This window comes from Chinchilla lanigera, unplaced genomic scaffold (assembly GCF_000276665.1).
Source record: "Chinchilla lanigera isolate Chin_1 unplaced genomic scaffold, ChiLan1.0 scaffold00009, whole genome shotgun sequence".
Taxonomy (NCBI): Eukaryota; Metazoa; Chordata; class Mammalia; order Rodentia; family Chinchillidae; genus Chinchilla; species Chinchilla lanigera.
The window spans coordinates 36,913,992-36,933,012 of record NW_004955410.1 but is presented as its reverse complement, the minus strand read 5'-3'; the positions used below and the strand labels follow the sequence as shown (position 1 = coordinate 36,933,012).

Sequence of the window (19,021 nt, the reverse complement as noted above, 5' to 3'; positions counted from 1 at the left end):
CACACACACACACACACACACACACATGCCACAACCACCACCACCCCCTAACACAGCAAAAACAAAAATCTTGCTCCTTCCCATTTTTGCTCCATTCCTTTACAAAAAAAGTCTAATGGCCTCTAGTTTCTTTCCTCCCATTCTTTCTTAAATCCATTAAATCCACTGCAGTCAGGCACTTGTTCCTACCACTCTGAAACAATTGCGCTTATCAAGTTCACCAAAGAGTGCCTAATAGTGAAAGCCAATGGTCAGCTCCTCAGCTGTGAATCTGCTTGATTTAACGTGAGCATCTGACAAAGTGGACTGTTTCCTTCTGGATGTGCTTTGTTTAGTAAGCTCCTAGGACGTCGTGCTTTTGGTTTTCTTTCTCCCTTACTGGTCCCACCTCAGTCTCCTTTGTTGGTTCTTCCTTTTGGTTCTTCATGTTGGAGCACCCCAAGGATCTGTCTTAGCCTTTCTTCCCCTTATAGTCACTCTCTCTTTAATTTGATTCACTTGTAGCTTTAAATAACATCTCTATCTTGTTAACTCAATTGTTTTCTTGTTCTTTCTCTAACTCTAGTTATTTATTCCATTGCCTAATCAAATTTTCCCATGGGATATCTAATATACATCTTAAACTCAACAAGTCCAAAATGTAATGCTTTTTCTTCTACAAATCTGCCCCATTCTAGCCTTCCTCACCTCAGCTGATGGCAATTCCATTTTGGTTGCTTGGTTGCCACAGACCTTTGAGACACAAGTCTTTTTTTTCAGCACCATGGTCAATCCTTTAAGAGAAGTCTATCCGTTTTGCCTTTAAAATGCTGACCAGCCTTTGTGTGCTTCCAACCAGCCCCCTTTACAACAACCCTGATCCAGTCCACCATGATATCAGCCCCCTAGCAGATGACCTTGCTTAAACCTCTTAAGAATGATCCTCTGAAATTTACAGCAGACGTCATCAGGTTTCTGCTCAAAATCTTCAATAGCTCTGCACTTTACCTAAAGAAAAAGCCAAAGTCATGTTAGTGGCCTTTAAGATCCATATAATGTGGTCTGGCATTCCTCTCTTCCTTTTGACAGCAAATCTCTTCCAGTCATGCTAGTCTCCTTGGTTTTCCTCGACCTCATCACCTAGGGTTGTTTCTTTGGCGGTGCCCTCTGCCTGGATCACTTTCTTCTTAGATATCTGCTGGCTGACTTCTGTCTTTGTTCATATCTTATTTGCACAATGAAGCCAACCCAGGTCACCCCATTCGTTACCTTGTCCTAACCCTCCCACCCAGCATTCTTGAACACACTTAGCCTTCTCTGTTTTTGTTAATTCCATCTCTTCTACTACTTAACATATTATACCATGTATTTCTCATTTCTTATATCCCTTGTGAAATATAAAACCAAAGGTTCAGCGATCTTTTGTGTACTTGTGTGTCCCGACATGCCTATGACAGTGCCTGACACATCATAAATGCTCAGTAAATCATGGTTGAATTTCACAACCCAGCCCATGAAAACCTAGTGTTTCGGATAAAAGCCTTGGCTAAACAACAGCCCCAGAAGGAAAGCCTCTAGCATTGCCATTGGGGTGCTCAGTGCATTCCAGTCCAATCCATTGCTGACCCCTGCTGGATCTTACTGACTAATTTAATGTCCCTTCCTGGACGAGATGAGAGGACCTAGAACTCCCTGGGGACCAGCAGGATGACAAGATCCTGCTGACACTCTCGGCCATCTACTGTGCCCCTGTTTGAGTTCAGCAAGAATAACTGCAATCCTTCCTCTCCCTCAGGATTTTCCTAACTCGAGGGGCCTGGAGAAGACAAATTAAAGCTTTTTTTTGGTTTTCTTTATACTTGATAAGTGTTTTTCCCTCATAAGGGCTCAGTTGGCTAGACAGGAAAAAAAGAATCAAAACCCTGCTTTGGTTCCACCATTAGAACTAAGAACTTAATTTTAACTAAACTAAAAACTGACATGAAGGAGATAATCTATTTTTAAAAATATTATTATTATGTTTTCTTTTCTTTTCTTTTTTTTTTTAACCCATCTGGCTATTTCCTTTTCAACCAGAGGCATCCTTTTGCTCCAAAGGACATCACAGTTGTTATGGTAGCAATGTAAAGATAAATGATGCTAGCTCAGCTTTTGAAGCCCATCACTACACAGCAATCTTGGACACTATGTTGGGAAATAAAAGAGAGCTCCACATCCCAAAATCTCTTAAGTATTAATAGCAAGGCGTGTAGCATCAGTAGGTAGAGCAAACTAGGGGTTTGGTGGAAAGTTGTCATTATCAAAAGAGGAAGTATAGTGCTCTTCCAGTTGGGACAGCCAAGGAGAGGAGGATAGTTAGAAAGGTTAAACTTAGACCACTGGAGTGTTTGGATCCTTCAGTAGGAACCCACCATGCCCCTCATCCCTTAGACTATGATGGGAAAGCAGGACTTGACATCATAATCCCTTATGAGTTGAGGTAGAATCCAGAACTTCTGGGGTGGTCCCTCACTTCCATTCCATGCTCAGAATGGTACTGGGGCAACATGGTGCCACTCAAGGGTTAATGCTTAAGTGACCAGAGGTGTGCAGGCAGGTGGACCTATACTTACACCACGGTTCCCTGTGGCTTTGTGTAGTACAGGAAATCACAAAGGTTTTCATGCCTTGGTAAGAGACCCCAGGTCCAGAAGAAGTCTGCGTTAGGGATAAGACAGTCACATCCAATAGGGATCTCATAATGATATACAGAAAGACCACCGACTCCAGCAGTAAGGGTACCCCCCTCAAAGAAAAAAAAAAAAAAAAAAAAAGAAAGCTCAGACAGAGGACTGTTGCAACTCTCCGGGCACAAGCTTAAAATGCCCAGAGCCTCCTAGAACAGCCACATAGCATGGAAAACGAGCGCAGACCCAGAGCACAGCACATTACGCTGCTCCAACACTGTCCCTCTTTCTGCTGCTGATGGAAGGCTTTGTAAACCCCCTGGTATTGAGAAACTGCACCAGGAAGGAAGGGGGACCCTTGGGAGGAGACAGCTCTGAAAGAGTCTGAAATTTGAATTGAATGAATATTTATGTAAAAACACCAAATTAAATAGAATGGAAATATTTTAAACTGCAAATGATGAACTAACTGACAGGTAACTAAGTAACCCTAATTGACAAGTTTAAATTTTTCCTCTGTCATTAACAAGAATGGGAGCTTGTTAAGAAGATGCAAGTTGCTGTAGGTAAGAAAGAACACATAATTTTTTCTTTCAAATTGAGCTGTAAACATACTGACTGTTTTGCTTCTCTTCCCCTTTACTAAACTAGAATATTTTCAAAGGGAAGGTGGTGTGCTGGTTCAAGCTCTGTCTGGATCATCAAGAGCTACTGTGAAAGAGGAGGGGAGATTTTGCTGAGGGAATTCAGATGGGGCTCCAGCTCCTATAAGACTTAACCTCTGGTGACATTCTTACCTCCGCATCTGCAGTGAATTTAAGAGAGTGGGGATGGATCTCTGAATTTCTTTGCACGGATGAGGGAAGACAGAAAGCCCCTAATCCCAGTCTAGTGCAGGCACCAGAAGTCCTGAGCTGCCCCATATCAGACATAAGCAAAGAGATTCTGATTGTTTGGGGTTCTTAGTATGCTATACTTTTTCTCCACATAATCTACCTTTGCTCTGCTATTATTGTGTACTTTGAATCTGATATTAATCTTGTTACACCTGCTTGCTTTTATTAACATTTGCCTACTACATCATTTCCTACCCTACCATCTGCTTCTGTTTTTTAAACGATTGTATGTTGTTTCTCTCCTTTAAAATATTTTAAAATGTTATTCTTTTTAATGTATACACGCAATACATAAAGATAATCTCCTTGTAAAAGAATGACAACATTATATGCAAGGCTAAAACACACCAGACTAGTACTCTAAGTTCTAGTCTTTATATCACCTACCAATACCATTTGATGAATTTTTATGTCCTTATCTATTTCTTTTCTTTTCTTTTTTTTTTTTTTTTTTTTTTCCGGTACCGGGAACCGAACTCACGACCTTGCACTTGCCAGGCAGGTGCTTTGCCGCTGAGCTAAATCCCCAGCCCCCTGTCCTTATCTATTTCTTAAATTTTTGGCTCTTTATTATATTCTGTATAGTATACAGAATCCCATTCTTGTTAATGACAGAGGAAAAATTTAAACTTGTCAATTAGGGTTACATTATAGTCCTATGCCTGTGAAATGATTTTTTTTTTCTTCAGGGTGTAACACGATATTTAATTTTGTTTAGATTTTAAAATTCAAAACATTTTTGAATTTTGATGTAGTCAGATTCTTTTTTCTCTCTTTAAATTTTTATTCTTAAAATTCCTAGCTGGGCATAGCTCTCTACACCTATAATTCCACCACTCTGGGAGGCTGAGGCGGAAGGGTTGCAAGTTCAAGCCCAGCCTGGGCAACTCAGCAAGACCTCATCTCAAAATAAAAGATAAAGATAGGCTGGAAGGTCATGGGTTCAATTCCAGTACTGCCCCCACCCAAAAAATCCTGCATCCTTAACAAGACGAACTTCCTTGTACTTCCATGCACAATGATGATCAATTTATCAATAGTTTTTACTTCTATAGTTTATAACTTAAAAATTTTTAGGTGTTTACAATCTAGAATTTTTTAAAATGTGGGAAAGTAATATTGCATCTTCACTTTGTTTTCCTTTCCTTGACAAGAATTGTTTCTACAGTATTTATCAACCAGTCCATCTTTCCCCTGTGAATGTGAAATGCCAATCTTTTCATCACCTTGTTCTACATTCACAGGTCTGTAGGTAACTGATAATGCAATGTTCCTCTCCTTTCCTTCATGTTCTTTTGTGTTATTTCCTTTAAAAAGCTCCATGAAAAATCATTTTGGTTTTTTTTGGAATCATATTAACCATAAAGACTAATTTGGGGGAGGTATTGAATTTTACATCCACATTTTTTAATCTATTAAGTCATATTTTCTTTTGTCATTCACTAAAGGTCTGACAATCTTTTCCATAAAGGTTCTTCATGTTATTTGTTGCTACCATGTACAGAATCACTTAGTTCATTATACATTTTCTGACTGATGATTGCTGGCATGGAAGGAAGTAATTGATTTTCTCCTTTATTCAATGAATGGAGTAAATTATACTGATAGATCTCTATTATTGAATTAGTGTTGCATTCCTGACATAAATTTCCCATGATCATGATACATTATTTTTTATTCACCACTGAATTAGAATTTCTAGTATTTTGTATAGGATTTTTACATCTATATTTATGGACTAAATTGATAATTTTTCCATGTCTTTTATTTGTTTTTGTGCTAGGGTTAACTATATAAATTAGTTAATTTTATATCATTTTCTATGCTTTGAAATAATTTATAAAAGTTGGAAGTTATCTGTTTCTTGAAGGTTTTAGAACTTTACCTATACAACTTCCTAGACAATAGTGCCTTGGGGGGGGCACTTTGACTGCCATTGCAATTATAGATTCTGTACATTTTCTTAGATCATTGTGAAATTTTATATTTTTCATAGAAAATAATTTACATATTTTTTCAGTTCTATTGCTATAAAGTTGTTTGTACTATTCTCTTATTACTAAAAGCATCTGCTCTAACCAATACAGTCAAATTGGCCATACTTCCAAAACAGATACACAGTTAATGCAATTCCAATTAAAATACTAACAGCATACCTTACAGAGCTAGAGGAAAAAATCCTAAAATTCATATGGAACCAGAAAAAAACTAGAATAGCAAATGCAATCCTGGTCAACAAAATGATGCAGGAGGCATCACGTCAAGTTATACTACAAGGTTATGGGGATTAAAAACAGTATGGTAATAAATGGTGCTATAAAAACTGGCTTTCCACATGCCAAAGACTAAAACTAGACGCATGTCTTTCACCATGCACTAAACTAAAGTCAAAATGGATCACAGATCTAAATATTAAAACTGAAACACTAAATCTACTGGAAGAAAAAGTAGGTAGAAATCTTGAAGACATAGGGGTAGGCAGAAAGTTCATGAACAAAAACCAAATTGCAAGGGAAATACTTCAAAGAATCAACAACTGGGATCTCATCTTATGGAAAAGTTTTTGCACATCAAAAGAAATCACCAACAGAGTGAAAAGAAAACCCATGAATTGGGAAAAAAAATTTGGACAACAGTCCCTCACTTCTATCTAGAGCATACAAAGAATTAAAAAAATTAGGACCCCAAAATTCAAAGATGCAATCCAAAAATGGGCATCTGAGATGAAAACACACTTCTCAGATGGAGAAACACAAATGGCAAACAAATGTATGAAAAAATGTTCAACATCATTGGTCATTCAAGAAATGCAAATTAAAACAACACTGAGATTCCGTCTCACCCTAGAAAGAATGGCTGTCATCAATAAATCGACCAATAACAAATGCTAGAGGGGCTTTGGGGAGAAAAGGAACCCCTCTTCACTGTTGGTGGGCATGTAGACTGGTGCAACCACTGTGGAAATCAGTGTGAAGATTCCTCACAAAACTAGGAATAAAAGTCCCACTTAACCCAGCTATTACCCTTCTGGGTGTTTTCCCAGAAGAATTAAAAACATCATATCACAGTGATATATGTGCACCCATGTTTATAGCAGCAGAATTTGTCATAGCTACATCTTGGAAACAACCCAAATGCCCATCAACTGAGGAATGGATAAAAAAGATGTATTTTTATACAATGAAGTATTACTCAGCTATGAAAAAGATAACCTCAAGGCTTTTATAGGTAAATGGATGCAACTAGAGACCATACTCATACGTGAAATAAATCAGACCCACATGTGTAAACATCATATTGTCTCCCTAGTGTAAGAACCTGAAAGAGTAAATAAAACCCAAAGGGTACAATAGATATTGTGAAAGAGAAGAAAATTGCTCAAAGGGTAGGAACAACTGGAATGAAGGAATGGAGAAAAAGAAAGTAAGAAGAAAGGGAAAAAATATATATGTATGGATAGCTGGAATAACTGTACTGTTGATGTCTATTGGTTTATTGAAAGGAACAGTTAATGCTTAAAATTTTTTGACCAATTTTGCATGCTTATATCTGGTAATCTGAACAACTAATTTGAAAACAACAATATGCAATATAACAACTATTGGTGAATTCCTATCATCTTGTTTAGTGAAGCTCTGTATCATTTCTAATGTATTTTTTATTATTTTTATTCTCTTAATGGTTTGATCAATATTGTATTCTTACATTTGGTAACTGAGTAACTCCACTGAAGATAACAATATGTAATATAACAACCAGTGTTAATTTCTATCATTTTGTTTTGAAACGCTGTGTCATTTTTATTGTTTTGTTTTTGTCTATGTTGTTATTATTTTGTTATTTTTTTAAATTCTCTATAAAATTAAAAAGCAGTATGGTATTAGAAGAAAAAACAACGCCAGACATGTGGTTCAATAGAACAAAATACAGAATTCAGAAACAACTCCAGGAATATTCAACTACCTGATTTTTGACAAATGGATCAAAAACTTATGCTGGAGGAAAGGTAGTCTCCTTAACAACTGCTGATGAGAAAACTGGCTATCCACCTGCAGAAGATTGAAACTAAAATCATATCTTTCACCATATATTAAACTAAAATCAAAGTGGATCAAAAATCTAAATATTAAAACAGAAGCAATCTTCTGAAAGATAAAATAGGTAAAACTCTTGAAGACACAGGCTTAAGCAAGGGCTTTCTGAAAAGAACCCCAATTGTTCAAGAAATAACATGAAGAATCAACAAATAGGAGACTTCCAGGAAGATTGCAGAATGGTAAGCAGCAACAAACCAGCCTCTCCAAGATTCAGAATCCAGATCTTGGACAATAACAACTTGGGGATGAAAAAGGAGAGGGGTGGATCTCTGGGACCCAGGATGGATCTGATGGGAAAATTGGAGCCTACAGAAAAACTAAAGAGACAGACTGCAGTGCAGAAAAAGAAGGGGAAATCTGCACTTTCTCCCCAGCTCCTGGCTCAAGAGAAAAGAAAATCAACTCCAGAAAGAAAAGCAACACAGAGAAGGCAACTGAATTCCCAAAGTGACTGGGTAAGGGACAGCCACAGGAGACGTCTATGGTCAGCCAAGCAACAGACACCCAGAGTGTTATAAGCTAAATGACTCAGGTCCCATTCCTATGACCAGAGGCCAGATTCAACCTGAATTTCTGCGGATTTGAAAGTCCCAGAACCAGCATCCTGCCCTAATCCTGCTCCGGGCTCTCTGGTGATTATCGAGCACAGATCTGGGCTCTAACTGTCTCCTTTGTCTACCTGCAACAGGAGAATCATGCCTTGACTTGGACACTGCCACAAAACTGCAGAACCTGGAAGATAACTAGGGGTTTGAAATCACACAGAAATTTCTTTTTTTTTGTTTGTTTTGCTTTTTCAAAAAAATTTTGTTCATTTGGTTATTTGGGGGGCTTTTTTTTTGTTTTTTTTTTGTTGTTGTGTACATGTGAACATTGTTTTTAGTTTTCTGTTTTGTTTTATTCTTGTTTTTATTTTTTAATTCTTTCCTCCTGTCTTCACCAGTTTCCTAGAACTAGAGTAATCTTCCTTTCAACCTGAATTTCAGCCTTACTTCTAAGGGACTGGTCCTCTTTTATTTTTCTACTTTTCCTCTTCTCCCCTTTAAATTTTCTCCCTTTAATTACTTCTGTCTTACTTGCCTTTCTGACATTAGCCGCGCTAAAGTACATTCCTAGAGAACTTAGTTGTTGGGCTAACTACACTGCATCCTCCTTTCCCAAAATAACCAAAGTGGTTAAATGTTGGGGCTGTGGCAAAGGATTATAGTTAGCTATGCCCAAAGTACATCACTATAAAGCAACTAAACAGATCCTTATGATAGCAACAAAGTTTTCAGACTATAAGCATCCACAAGCGTCAGCTCAAAACAAACAAAACAATAAAAACATAGGAAGAAAAGGCAACAAAATGATTCCCCAAATCCCAACTTCCCCATAGCCAATCAAGTGGGCACAAAGGGGTAGAATAGTATAAACCACACACCTGAATTACTCAAAAGCATAACAGAGGAGGTTAGAAAACAGCTCAAAGAAATACTCAGTGGGGGTTAGAGATGATATAACTAAACAGATAATGGAAGTAATAACTACTAAGAGGCAGGAGCTCTCAGAAGACACTAATAGAAAACTAGATGAGCTAAATAAAATGATATCAAACATGAATGTCCATTTTACCAAAGAATTAGAGCCCATGAAAAGATTTCAATCAGAAACCAAGGAGATTAAAAATCATATTCAAAGTATGGCAGCAGGACAGACCAATGTGAGGACAGAATTTCAGAACTAGAAGACAGTGATGCCTTCAAAGGCCAACTACTCAGACACCTTAAAAACAACAAAACAAAATTAAAAATTGATCCAACAATTGCTAGCTGATGCAAAGAAAAGTAATCTAAGAATAGCTGGAATAAGTGAAAAATTAGAAGATAACACAAATTGCATAAAAAATTGTTCAAAGTAATAAGGCAGAAAACTCCCCAAATAAAGGGGAAAAAATAAATGTATAGATAAGTGAGGTATATAGAACACCAAATAGTCTTGACCAACAGAGAACTTCTCCATGCCACATGATACTCAAAATTCTGAAAGTCCATCACAGGGACAAAAATCTTAAAAGCTGTTAGAGAAAGGCAAAGAATCACATACAAAGGTAAACCCATTAGAATCACAACAGACTACACAAACCTTAAAGACCAAGAGGACTTGGAGTGAAGTTTTCAAGCTCTAAAAGATAACAACTTCCAATCCTGATGTATGTACCCTGCAGAACTTTCCTTTAAGATTGATGGAGAAATAAAAGTTATTCCTATGACAAGGATCAACTAAAGAAATTCATGACCACCAAACTGGCATTACAAAAAAATTTCTCAAGGATATCCCAGAAAGAGTTAGTGAAGCCAGCAATGTTAATAAGTCAAAAAGGATCAACATACTTGGTGGGATGACCAGCTAACCAAAAGGGGGAAAATGAGGAAATCAGCAACAGGAAAATAATGCAGTGACAGGGATGAATCAGTGCTTCTCAGCAACAGCTCTCAATGTGAATGGTCTCAATTCCCCAATCAAAAGACACAGATTGGCAAAATGGATCAAGAAAGAAAATCCAACAATATGCAGCATACAAGAAACACATTTAATTCAAAAGATACTCACAGATTTAAAAAACCAAAGGATGGAAAACAATATTCCATGCAACAGGAACTCAGTAAAAACAGGGAGTTGCTGTCTTAATTTCAGATAAAGTGGATTTCAAACTAAAACTGATAAGTAAAGACAAATAAGATCACTACATGTTAGTTAAGGGAACAATTAAATAAGATTTAACAAGTATAAACATGTATGCACCAAATATCAACACACCCAGCTTCATAAAACAAATACTAACAGACATGAAAAATCAGATAAACACCAATCTTCCCAAAAGAATTAAAGATATCATACTACAGTGATCTATACATACCCGTATTTATAGCAGCACAATTAATAATAGGTAAATTTTGGAAACAGGCTATATGTTCACCAACAGATGTATGGATTAAAAATGCGGTATTTATATATAATGGAGTACTACTCTGCCATAAAGAAGGATAAACTTGAGCCATTTGCAAGAAAATGGATACCCTTTGACACCTTAATGTTAAGCAAAGTAACTTGGACACACAAGCTTAAATATGATTTGTCTAATATGAAAAACTCAGACAGATAATAGGAAAAAAGAGAAAGAGAAAAAGGTGTTATAATCCAGCACAGACAATGCATTTAAAAGGGTATAGTACAATTAGTACTACAAGTGTACTAAGTGTAGTACAATTAGTACAATTGTCTTACATGTTTTATGTGTTCTTTGGCCTATTATTTTTGTTTTTAAACTGTATAGATGACAATTAACTTTATAAGGTCTTATAAATAAATGAATCTAGTACTGGAAAAAATAAAAGGATGTGGGAAGAAGAAGGAAAAGAAAGAAACTGAAACATGTTATACACATGGGCCAACTCCTTACAGTGAATTCAATCATTATGTGCTGCAAAAATGTACTTATAAAAAAAATAAAGAATCAACAAATGGGATCATATCAAATTAAAACATATCTGCACAGCAAAGGAAACAACAAATAGACCGAAGAGACACCCTACAGAATAGGGGAAATTTTTGTCGGACATTGGACTAATATCTAGAATATATAAAGAACACAAAAAGTTAGATCCCCAAAATGAAAGACCTAATCCCCAAAGAAAGATCCCAAAAAAACTGGGCAACTGAAATGAACAGACACTTCTCAAAAGAAGAAACACGATGACCAATAAACATGAAAAATGTTCAGCATCTCTGGCCACCAAAGAAATGCAAAATTCATAAAACAACACTGAGATTTCACCTTACTCCAGAAAGAATGACTATCATCAAGAAATCAGATGACAATAAATTTGTGGCTACAGAGGAATGGGGCTTCTACATTGTTGGTAGGAATGAAACTAGTAAAACCAGTATGGAAATCGTCATGGAGATTCCTGAAAAATCTAAAGCAAGGTACAGGATTCCATTCCACCCAGCCATTGCTCTTCTATGTCTCTTCCTAAAAGAGTTAAAGAGATCACATTACAGTGATACATGCTACCTATATTTATAGCAGCACAATTCACAATAGCCAAATCTTAGAAGCAGTCTATATGACTATCAACAGATGAATGGATAAATAAAATGTGGTATTTATATCTGATGGAATACTACTCTACCATAAAAAAGGACAAACTTGAGTCATTTATAGAAAAATGGATGCACCTGGAGAGCATACTATTAAGTGAAATAAATCAGATGCACAAGCTTGAATATCATGTTTTCTTTTACATGGGAAACACAAAATATAAATGAAGAGCAAAACAGAAGATAGATAATAGGAAATCATGAGATAGATCTTTTGCATATGAGAAGGGGACCATTAGATGGAAGGAGCGGGGATAAAGGAGAGGCAAACACAATTTTAAAAAGAATTAGGATGTTCTGTAAACATGCACCAAATCCCTAAGAGGAACATAGTCATTATATACTACAAACATGCACTAATAGAAAAATAAATGAATACAAAGTAAATACAACTATCTGCTCCTATGTCCCTTTAAAATTTCTAATAATTTCTCCATGCCATCTTATTTTTAATTGATATTTGCCAAATAAATCTATTTTATTAGGCTCTTTAAAGGGTTTGTTCTGCTCATTTTGCCTTCTGTTTTACTAACTTCTGTTTTTACCTATAACAATATGCTTCAAATTTTTTTCATTAACACCCTTTTAGGATTGTTCCTTAAACACTTTCTAGAATTTTTAGAATTTTTCCTTAAACACTTTCTATCCCTGCCCATATAAAATGTGAAACCATACATAAAGTATATGTCTACATAATATGCTCTTTTGGAAGCCACGACTGTTTTGATATTTAATACCTTCCATTCCCTTTAAGAACCGAGTATTTGCTACTTTAGGATCAATAGTGCTAGGATCCTACTGCTAGATGTATTGCCCATGGTAATGTCTCTATTTTCTTTGGGTTTGTTCTCCTTTTCCCCTGAGTTAAAAGCTTATTCACTCACTTCATTCTTTTTTTCAGACAAAAAATTTAAGTCTATAAGTTGCTACTCTTTTTCCTCTAGTGGCTAGAAGGTGCTGTTTTCATTCAGTTTTAAATTTTTGTAATATGCCCTTTTTTATGTATGGGCTATGTAGAGATTTGCTTTTACATTTTCCAAACTATGGATTTTCAGTGATGTTACCATTGTAAACCTATATTATTAGCTGTCTGGAGTTTATTGAGATGATATATCTTACCACATGGTCAATAGGAATGCTTGCAATCTTTCAATATTTAAGTTTGATGTTTACAGTAGGTTTTTGGTAGATATTATCAATATCAGAAATTATCTTTTGTTACTAGTTTACTAAGTTTAAAATTTGTGTTCAATTTTAACAGATATTTGCCTTTGGAACCCATTGAGATGATCATGCCTTTTTTCTTCCTTCTTCATTTTCCCTTTTTGCTCTTTTAGTTCCTGTTTCTTGCCCTATACTTTCCCTTGGAGACCTAATTAATGTACATTCTCCAAACCATATTTGTGTATCTATGACACGGTAGTATCACTGAAACTAAGCTAAAAATGTCAGTAGTGTCATTTACATTCTGTAACAATCTAGACTACCTATCTCAGGGTTGAAGAGGTAATTTCCCACTATTTTCTCTGCAAATTTAGGCAGAATTACATCAATATTTCATTTCACCTGAAATCTCTTATAGTGGTAGGCATTCCTTTTTTCTTCCCTCTGAAAGCTTGCTTGCTTTCTAGTTAGATCTCAATCCAATCACCTCCTCTAACAGTAATGACTAAAATGTAACTCTTTTATAATTCCATTTTTAAGATTCATCTCCTGATCTTTCCTTTTCCTATTAACGCTGTAATCAAAGAACACAATCTTTCTAAATCAGTCCTTTCCTTCCTCCAGCTTAATCAGCCTGCCTTTCTTTACTTTTCACTGCTCATTACTTTTGACTTCGAGATCTAAATATATATATGAAACAAATACGGCTCTTACTTAATTCCCTGAATATGGCTGATTCCTATTGGCAGAAGAATCTAGGCACAACTCTTTTTCTTCTTGTCTTTGTTTTTCCCTTCTACAAAGTCCTATATAATAAATATTTCCACTCCTCTTTTTTTTTTTTTTTTTTTTTGGTTTTTCTCCGGTACCGGGAACTGAACTCACGACCTTGCGCTTGCCAGGCAGACGCTTTTTGCCGCTGAGCTAAATCCCCAGCCCCTCCACTCCTCTTTATACATTCATGATAAAATACATTCTTCTTCTGTGGTTGAACATATAAAGAATTTCAGAAGCCTCAGATTCCACTCCTGGGGTTTACATAGTCCACAGAGAATATGTCTAACCTCTATGAAATAAAGAACTTGGTCCCTCCCATTTATCTGCTTATCCCTATAAAAGGATGCAATTCAGTCAAGATGGTAAAGTGAAGTGAACTTGGGTAAACCCGAGCTAATGCTACCTGATAAGCTTTCACACAATTTAAGGGCAGGAGTTTCCTAAACTTGTATTCTTAATGACTATGTGTGGAATTTAGGCTATTGTATCGAAAGTCTTCACACATTCTGGCTGAGAATAAAGGCAATACAATTTGACCCATTCAGTGGTACAATATCTTCCCTCTCTGCAGCAAGCTTATCTCGGCTACATCTATGTGATTCAAGATCAGCCACAGTGGCCTGGATAGCTATACCCAGTGCCTCTAAAAAATAGCGGCTTGCAGGCAGATACTAGCTACATAAACAGATTAGACTTGAAAAAGCCAAAGAACTGAAAGGTCTAAGTCGCTAAAGCATTAAAGCCCTGTTCCCATCTAACCTCCATATATCTTACTTTGGTTCCCTAATTCCAGTTGGAGTGCCTATTCCTCAAGATTTAACATTCAATATACACTCAGATGTGTTAGCACTTAAAGGAGAAAATTAATCATATCCCTTCTCCCTCCAAGTGTTCAACCAAACGAATAATAGATACATGAATCAGAATAACAAATATCAAAATATCAGGACTGTTAAGAAAGCTGTATCATAATAAAAACTGGGCTAATAAACTGCCTCTTCAGTCCCTCCCAATTCCTGTCTTGAGGTGACCCATCAAAAGGAAAATACGCAAAGAAAACACTTACCTGGAGAGCAGCTGGGAGCATCAGTGCCTCCGAAGCAGGTGAGAGGTGCTCTTCAGACCTGCCTGTGGAAGGCAGACCTGGTCTCATCAGGTATGTTTACCTGATGAAGGCAGGATCAGAGTAGAGTGTATATATATATTATACGTAGGGAGGTGCAAAAGAGATATGTAGTGTGTGTGTATGTACAACGACCCACCGCCTTAGGTCTCCATCAAAAAACACAATCTTTCTCCTTAGAGAAGGGAAAGGTAGAAATTGAGCAAGGAATGATATTCAAATATTGTTCCCTCCTGGAAAAACAGAGGGATATGGACAAATAACAGATTCTTGTCCCTGTGAGTAGAGGCAAAACTTGTACTCTTATCCTGCTTCCAGCAGGAGCAGGGGATTCATCTCACTCAAAACCAAAGTCTGACCTAGAATTTGTTCTCAGCTTCCAACCCAGAATTCAGGAAAATTTCTATTAACAGATTCTGTTACGGGATCATTCCTATACAGGATTTTACGATGACAGGGGTGAGGCAAGGACCCAGAGCTTCAGCCTGACTCCAACCATCATCCAGATATATTTACTCACAGAGCTCCATCTGATTAACAAAAGGAAAAAGAAACATCAATAGATCTAGGAAGCTCTTTTTAAGGCATTTCACTAATAACTATGCTTAAAGAAGTCTCTGGTCACTGGAGTGAAAAGAACAACAAGACCATCCTAAAAACCCTCCCTGTTATCAGGTTCTTCTGGGGTCCTGGGTTTCTCCCTTTCCACCACTAAGACCTAAGAGGACTTAGAGCACCCCAGAATCAGCCTACCAATGAAAAATATATCACATAAAGGTTGTCAGTGGCCACCCTCAGACAAAAGTCCCATGGTAGAACCCAAATAAAGATAGTATTTGGGAGTTTAGGAGTCAAAAGTCATTTATCAATGGGTATTTTGAAAAGCTATCTTTTGGTATTTTTTTTAAGTGTATGTGTTTTTTTGTTTTGTTTTGTTTTGTTTTGTTTTTTGTTTCGTTATTTGACTCAATTCCATAAGAGTAAATGGGAGCTTCTTTCCTCTCAGCTTTAGTCCACTTAATGAAGGGATAATGCAGGGGACAAAGGAAAAATTGAAGCCTTCATTGGGGCCCATAGTGTCCTACCTACCCAGGCGGGCTAAGAAAACAGAGCAGAGGGATGACTCTTCCTACCCACCAAAATCACCTCCACAATTGAGGGCCCACTCTTCCCATATGTAACCCAAGGACAGCCCCACCTGCCCTGTTATACTCCCACCCAGAAACACTGATCCTCTTCAGGGCCACAGACTATGCTCTTAGTGTTCTCATTAAGAATCCCAGGGGCTGGAGATATAGCTCAGCAGCACAAGCGCCTGCCTGGCAAGCGCAAGGTCCTGAGTTCGATTCCTGGTACCCAAAAAAAAAAAAAAAAAAAAAAAGAATCCCTCCCTTACAAAGTGTAGGAGGACTTAGTAGTATCCCAATCCTATGTTTGTATCCTGCTCTCAAGGACACTGGAATCCCCGGGACCAGAGAAAGGAAACTGACACTGAAATTCTAGCAGTTAAAAAAAAGGCCTCTCCCCAGATATCAAAGAATCATTCTCAGGTTTAAATCCATACAATGTAGAGAATGGGAATGAATGTAACCTGTTAAGAAAAGCACTTTTGGGTTAGGTACAATAAGCAAAGCGTTCAGGATAAAACCCACAATTTGAAGATACATAGAAGAATAAGGTAAGAAGGAATCCCAGTGGCAGGAAGGTAGAGTGATGTCTTTTGTCAAAGGGTCCATGGAGTGGAGGAAGATGGGAAATCAAGTATGAGGGAAAGAGTCATTAGAAAGTCAGACACATCAGTTCTACCCTTGGCTCTTGCCAGCAATTCAACATATGACTTTGAGATGATACAGACATCAATATCTTCATCTGCAAAATAGGTGAAAGCTGTTTGTTTAATCAGGTGCCTGTTATGGTTCTCTGAGATTATGACATCCTCCACAAATGTGATTGATGGATTAGTACAAGATATCCAGGAGGGGGCCAGAGGAGACCTCTCCAGGTTGGGAAATTCCTTTCATCCTCATCTCTAAAGAAAGAGTCACATATATACACATTCACACATATACAAGCAGAGTGGTCAATTATTTCATCTACAGCAGCAGGGACACATAGTAGGAAAAATAAACATTGTTGATGCTTGATTTCTTCATGGGGTTGGGGGAGAAGGGCCCTGAGGATGCAACCTTGGAGGGACTTCACAGACAGAGGAGAAGGATCCTATTATTTAATAAAAGCTATCACTGTGTTGCTCCTTTGCCAAATCCAAGGCAGCCAGTTCTTTGGAAATCAACCTTTCACCTTGCCTCCTCCCACCCATCAATCCACCTGTAGCAGAAACACAACGCTCAGACCTTGAGGGAAATAAACCACTACTTAACCACTAAGAAATTAATAGAATTTACCACCCCTGAGATAATTTGAGGTTGGGCACCTGGGACCACATGCCTCTGTTTCCCTGAATATTATCCATGGTTTTGCAAGGTCTTATTTTAGACCTACCCCACCCAAAAGTTGACCAGGGTTGCCATTTAGATGACCATCATTTTCTGGTACTCTTATGGTTGTTCCCACATTGTTTAACTAATCTCATTCTGAGTGATCCTGAAAGTTACCATTTGTAAGTAGGAATTCAAGGTGGGAGAATTGGTACGACGCAAAAGCATGATTTCAAATCCTGCTATAAAACCTACAAACAGACTCACACCACTCTTCAGACACCAAGAAGCATCTGCCAGCCATACATCCACATGGACGCTTACATAGCCTCTCCTAGCAGAGGTAGCTGGGGCAACTCGAGGAGGACATCAGCATCCTATCAACCTTGAATCTTTGTTTAAAAGATACTAAAATAAATTAGTAAACATTGCTGTTTACAGAAACTGAAATCATTTCTGTTTCCAAAGGCCTCTCACCAACCCAGTCCTGGACATTTCCAAGACTGCCACCCCTGACACCCTCTCCAAGGTCCACCCTGATGGGTGAGTGAGACACCAGTCCTTTGAGACTGGGAGCTCCTCAGGCATCTGAGAGTTCCAGTTTCACATTCTGGTTCCAAGGTGGGGAGAATCTTCAGTACTCTGCAGAATACCGAAGTTCATCCCTTCTCACAAGTTCCTGGGGTCTGTCTTGAGGCAAACCCTACTTTTAGGATGGTATTTGTGTTGCAATAATTTTCGCTATTTTCTGGCTCCCAGTCCTTTCCACAGTCCAACATGCCCGTCTGGACCCACCCTCAGAGGGGAGGACTCAGTCTGTGCCTTGGTCTAATAACTCTGAAAGCGTGGGATGGGCAGAGAGAAAGCGGAGACAATGACCTCGGGCAATCGTCCTTGAGGGGACAACAGACAGCAATGACTGTCCTACAAGGAGGTAGTGAGGCTGGGTGCCTGGCCAGAGCCAGAGCCAGAGCCAGAGCCAGAGCCAGAGCCAGAGCCAGAACTTTCCACCACACTGGTAGATTCCGGATTGACACGAGGTGTGCGACGACGCCCCCGGTACTCTATCATGTCAGGATGATAAGTTGGATGGCGGCGGGCGTGCTTGGTCAAGTGGTCGCTCCGGGAGAACTGCTTGGGGCACAGGGGACAGGAGAAGCGCTTTTCACCCGTGTGCGTCCTGTAGTGGCGGGCCAGCTCGTCAGAACGCGTAAACTTCTTGTCGCAGTCGAGCCAGTCGCAGGAGAAAGGGCGCTCACCCGTGTGGGTACGCTGGTGGGACTTGAGGTGCGATGACTTGTAGTAGGCTTTGGTGCAGCCCGGGAAGGGGCACTGGTGGCGCTTGGCAGCAGGTGTTGCCGGCTTTCTCCTGTGCATCTGACCTGCTGCAGGGGCGGGGCTGGCCCCTGGGGCCCCGCCGGACACCCCACAGGTGACTGCAGGCAGGCCCGGGACCGCTGGCGCACTTGGGACGGCGGGCTCGCCAGATGAGCTCGAGGGTCCCGGAACCGCTTCCGCGCTGGAGGCTGGGTCGGGCGCGAGGACCTGGGGCGGCCCCGAGCACTGGGTCGGGTCGGAGGAGCCAGACGAGTCGCGCAGAGCTTCCTCCAAGTTCGCCCCGAAGCCTTCTCCAGAGCTGCCGCGCAAATCAGCCAAGACGCTTGCAGCCAGCAGGTGGGGCGCGGCGCCGCCCGCGCCGGGGCTGGGGGCGGAGACCCGGTGAGGCTGGGGGACCGAC

General features: G+C 38.9%; 1 protein-coding gene across 1 annotated transcript in view; it reads right to left on the bottom strand.

Annotated features, from left to right (window-relative positions):
- Positions 1-876: 876 nt before the first annotated feature.
- Positions 877-19,021, bottom strand: part of Klf14 (Kruppel-like factor 14) — a 40,924-nt gene continuing 22,779 nt past the window's right edge. The window contains exons 4-6 of the mRNA XM_013510501.1: positions 18,264-19,019; positions 14,789-14,850; positions 877-987 (exon numbers count right to left, since the gene is read on the bottom strand). Coding sequence (XP_013365955.1) covers positions 877-987; positions 14,789-14,850; positions 18,264-19,019 — 929 coding nt within the window. The remainder of the gene's footprint in view (positions 988-14,788; positions 14,851-18,263; positions 19,020-19,021) is intronic.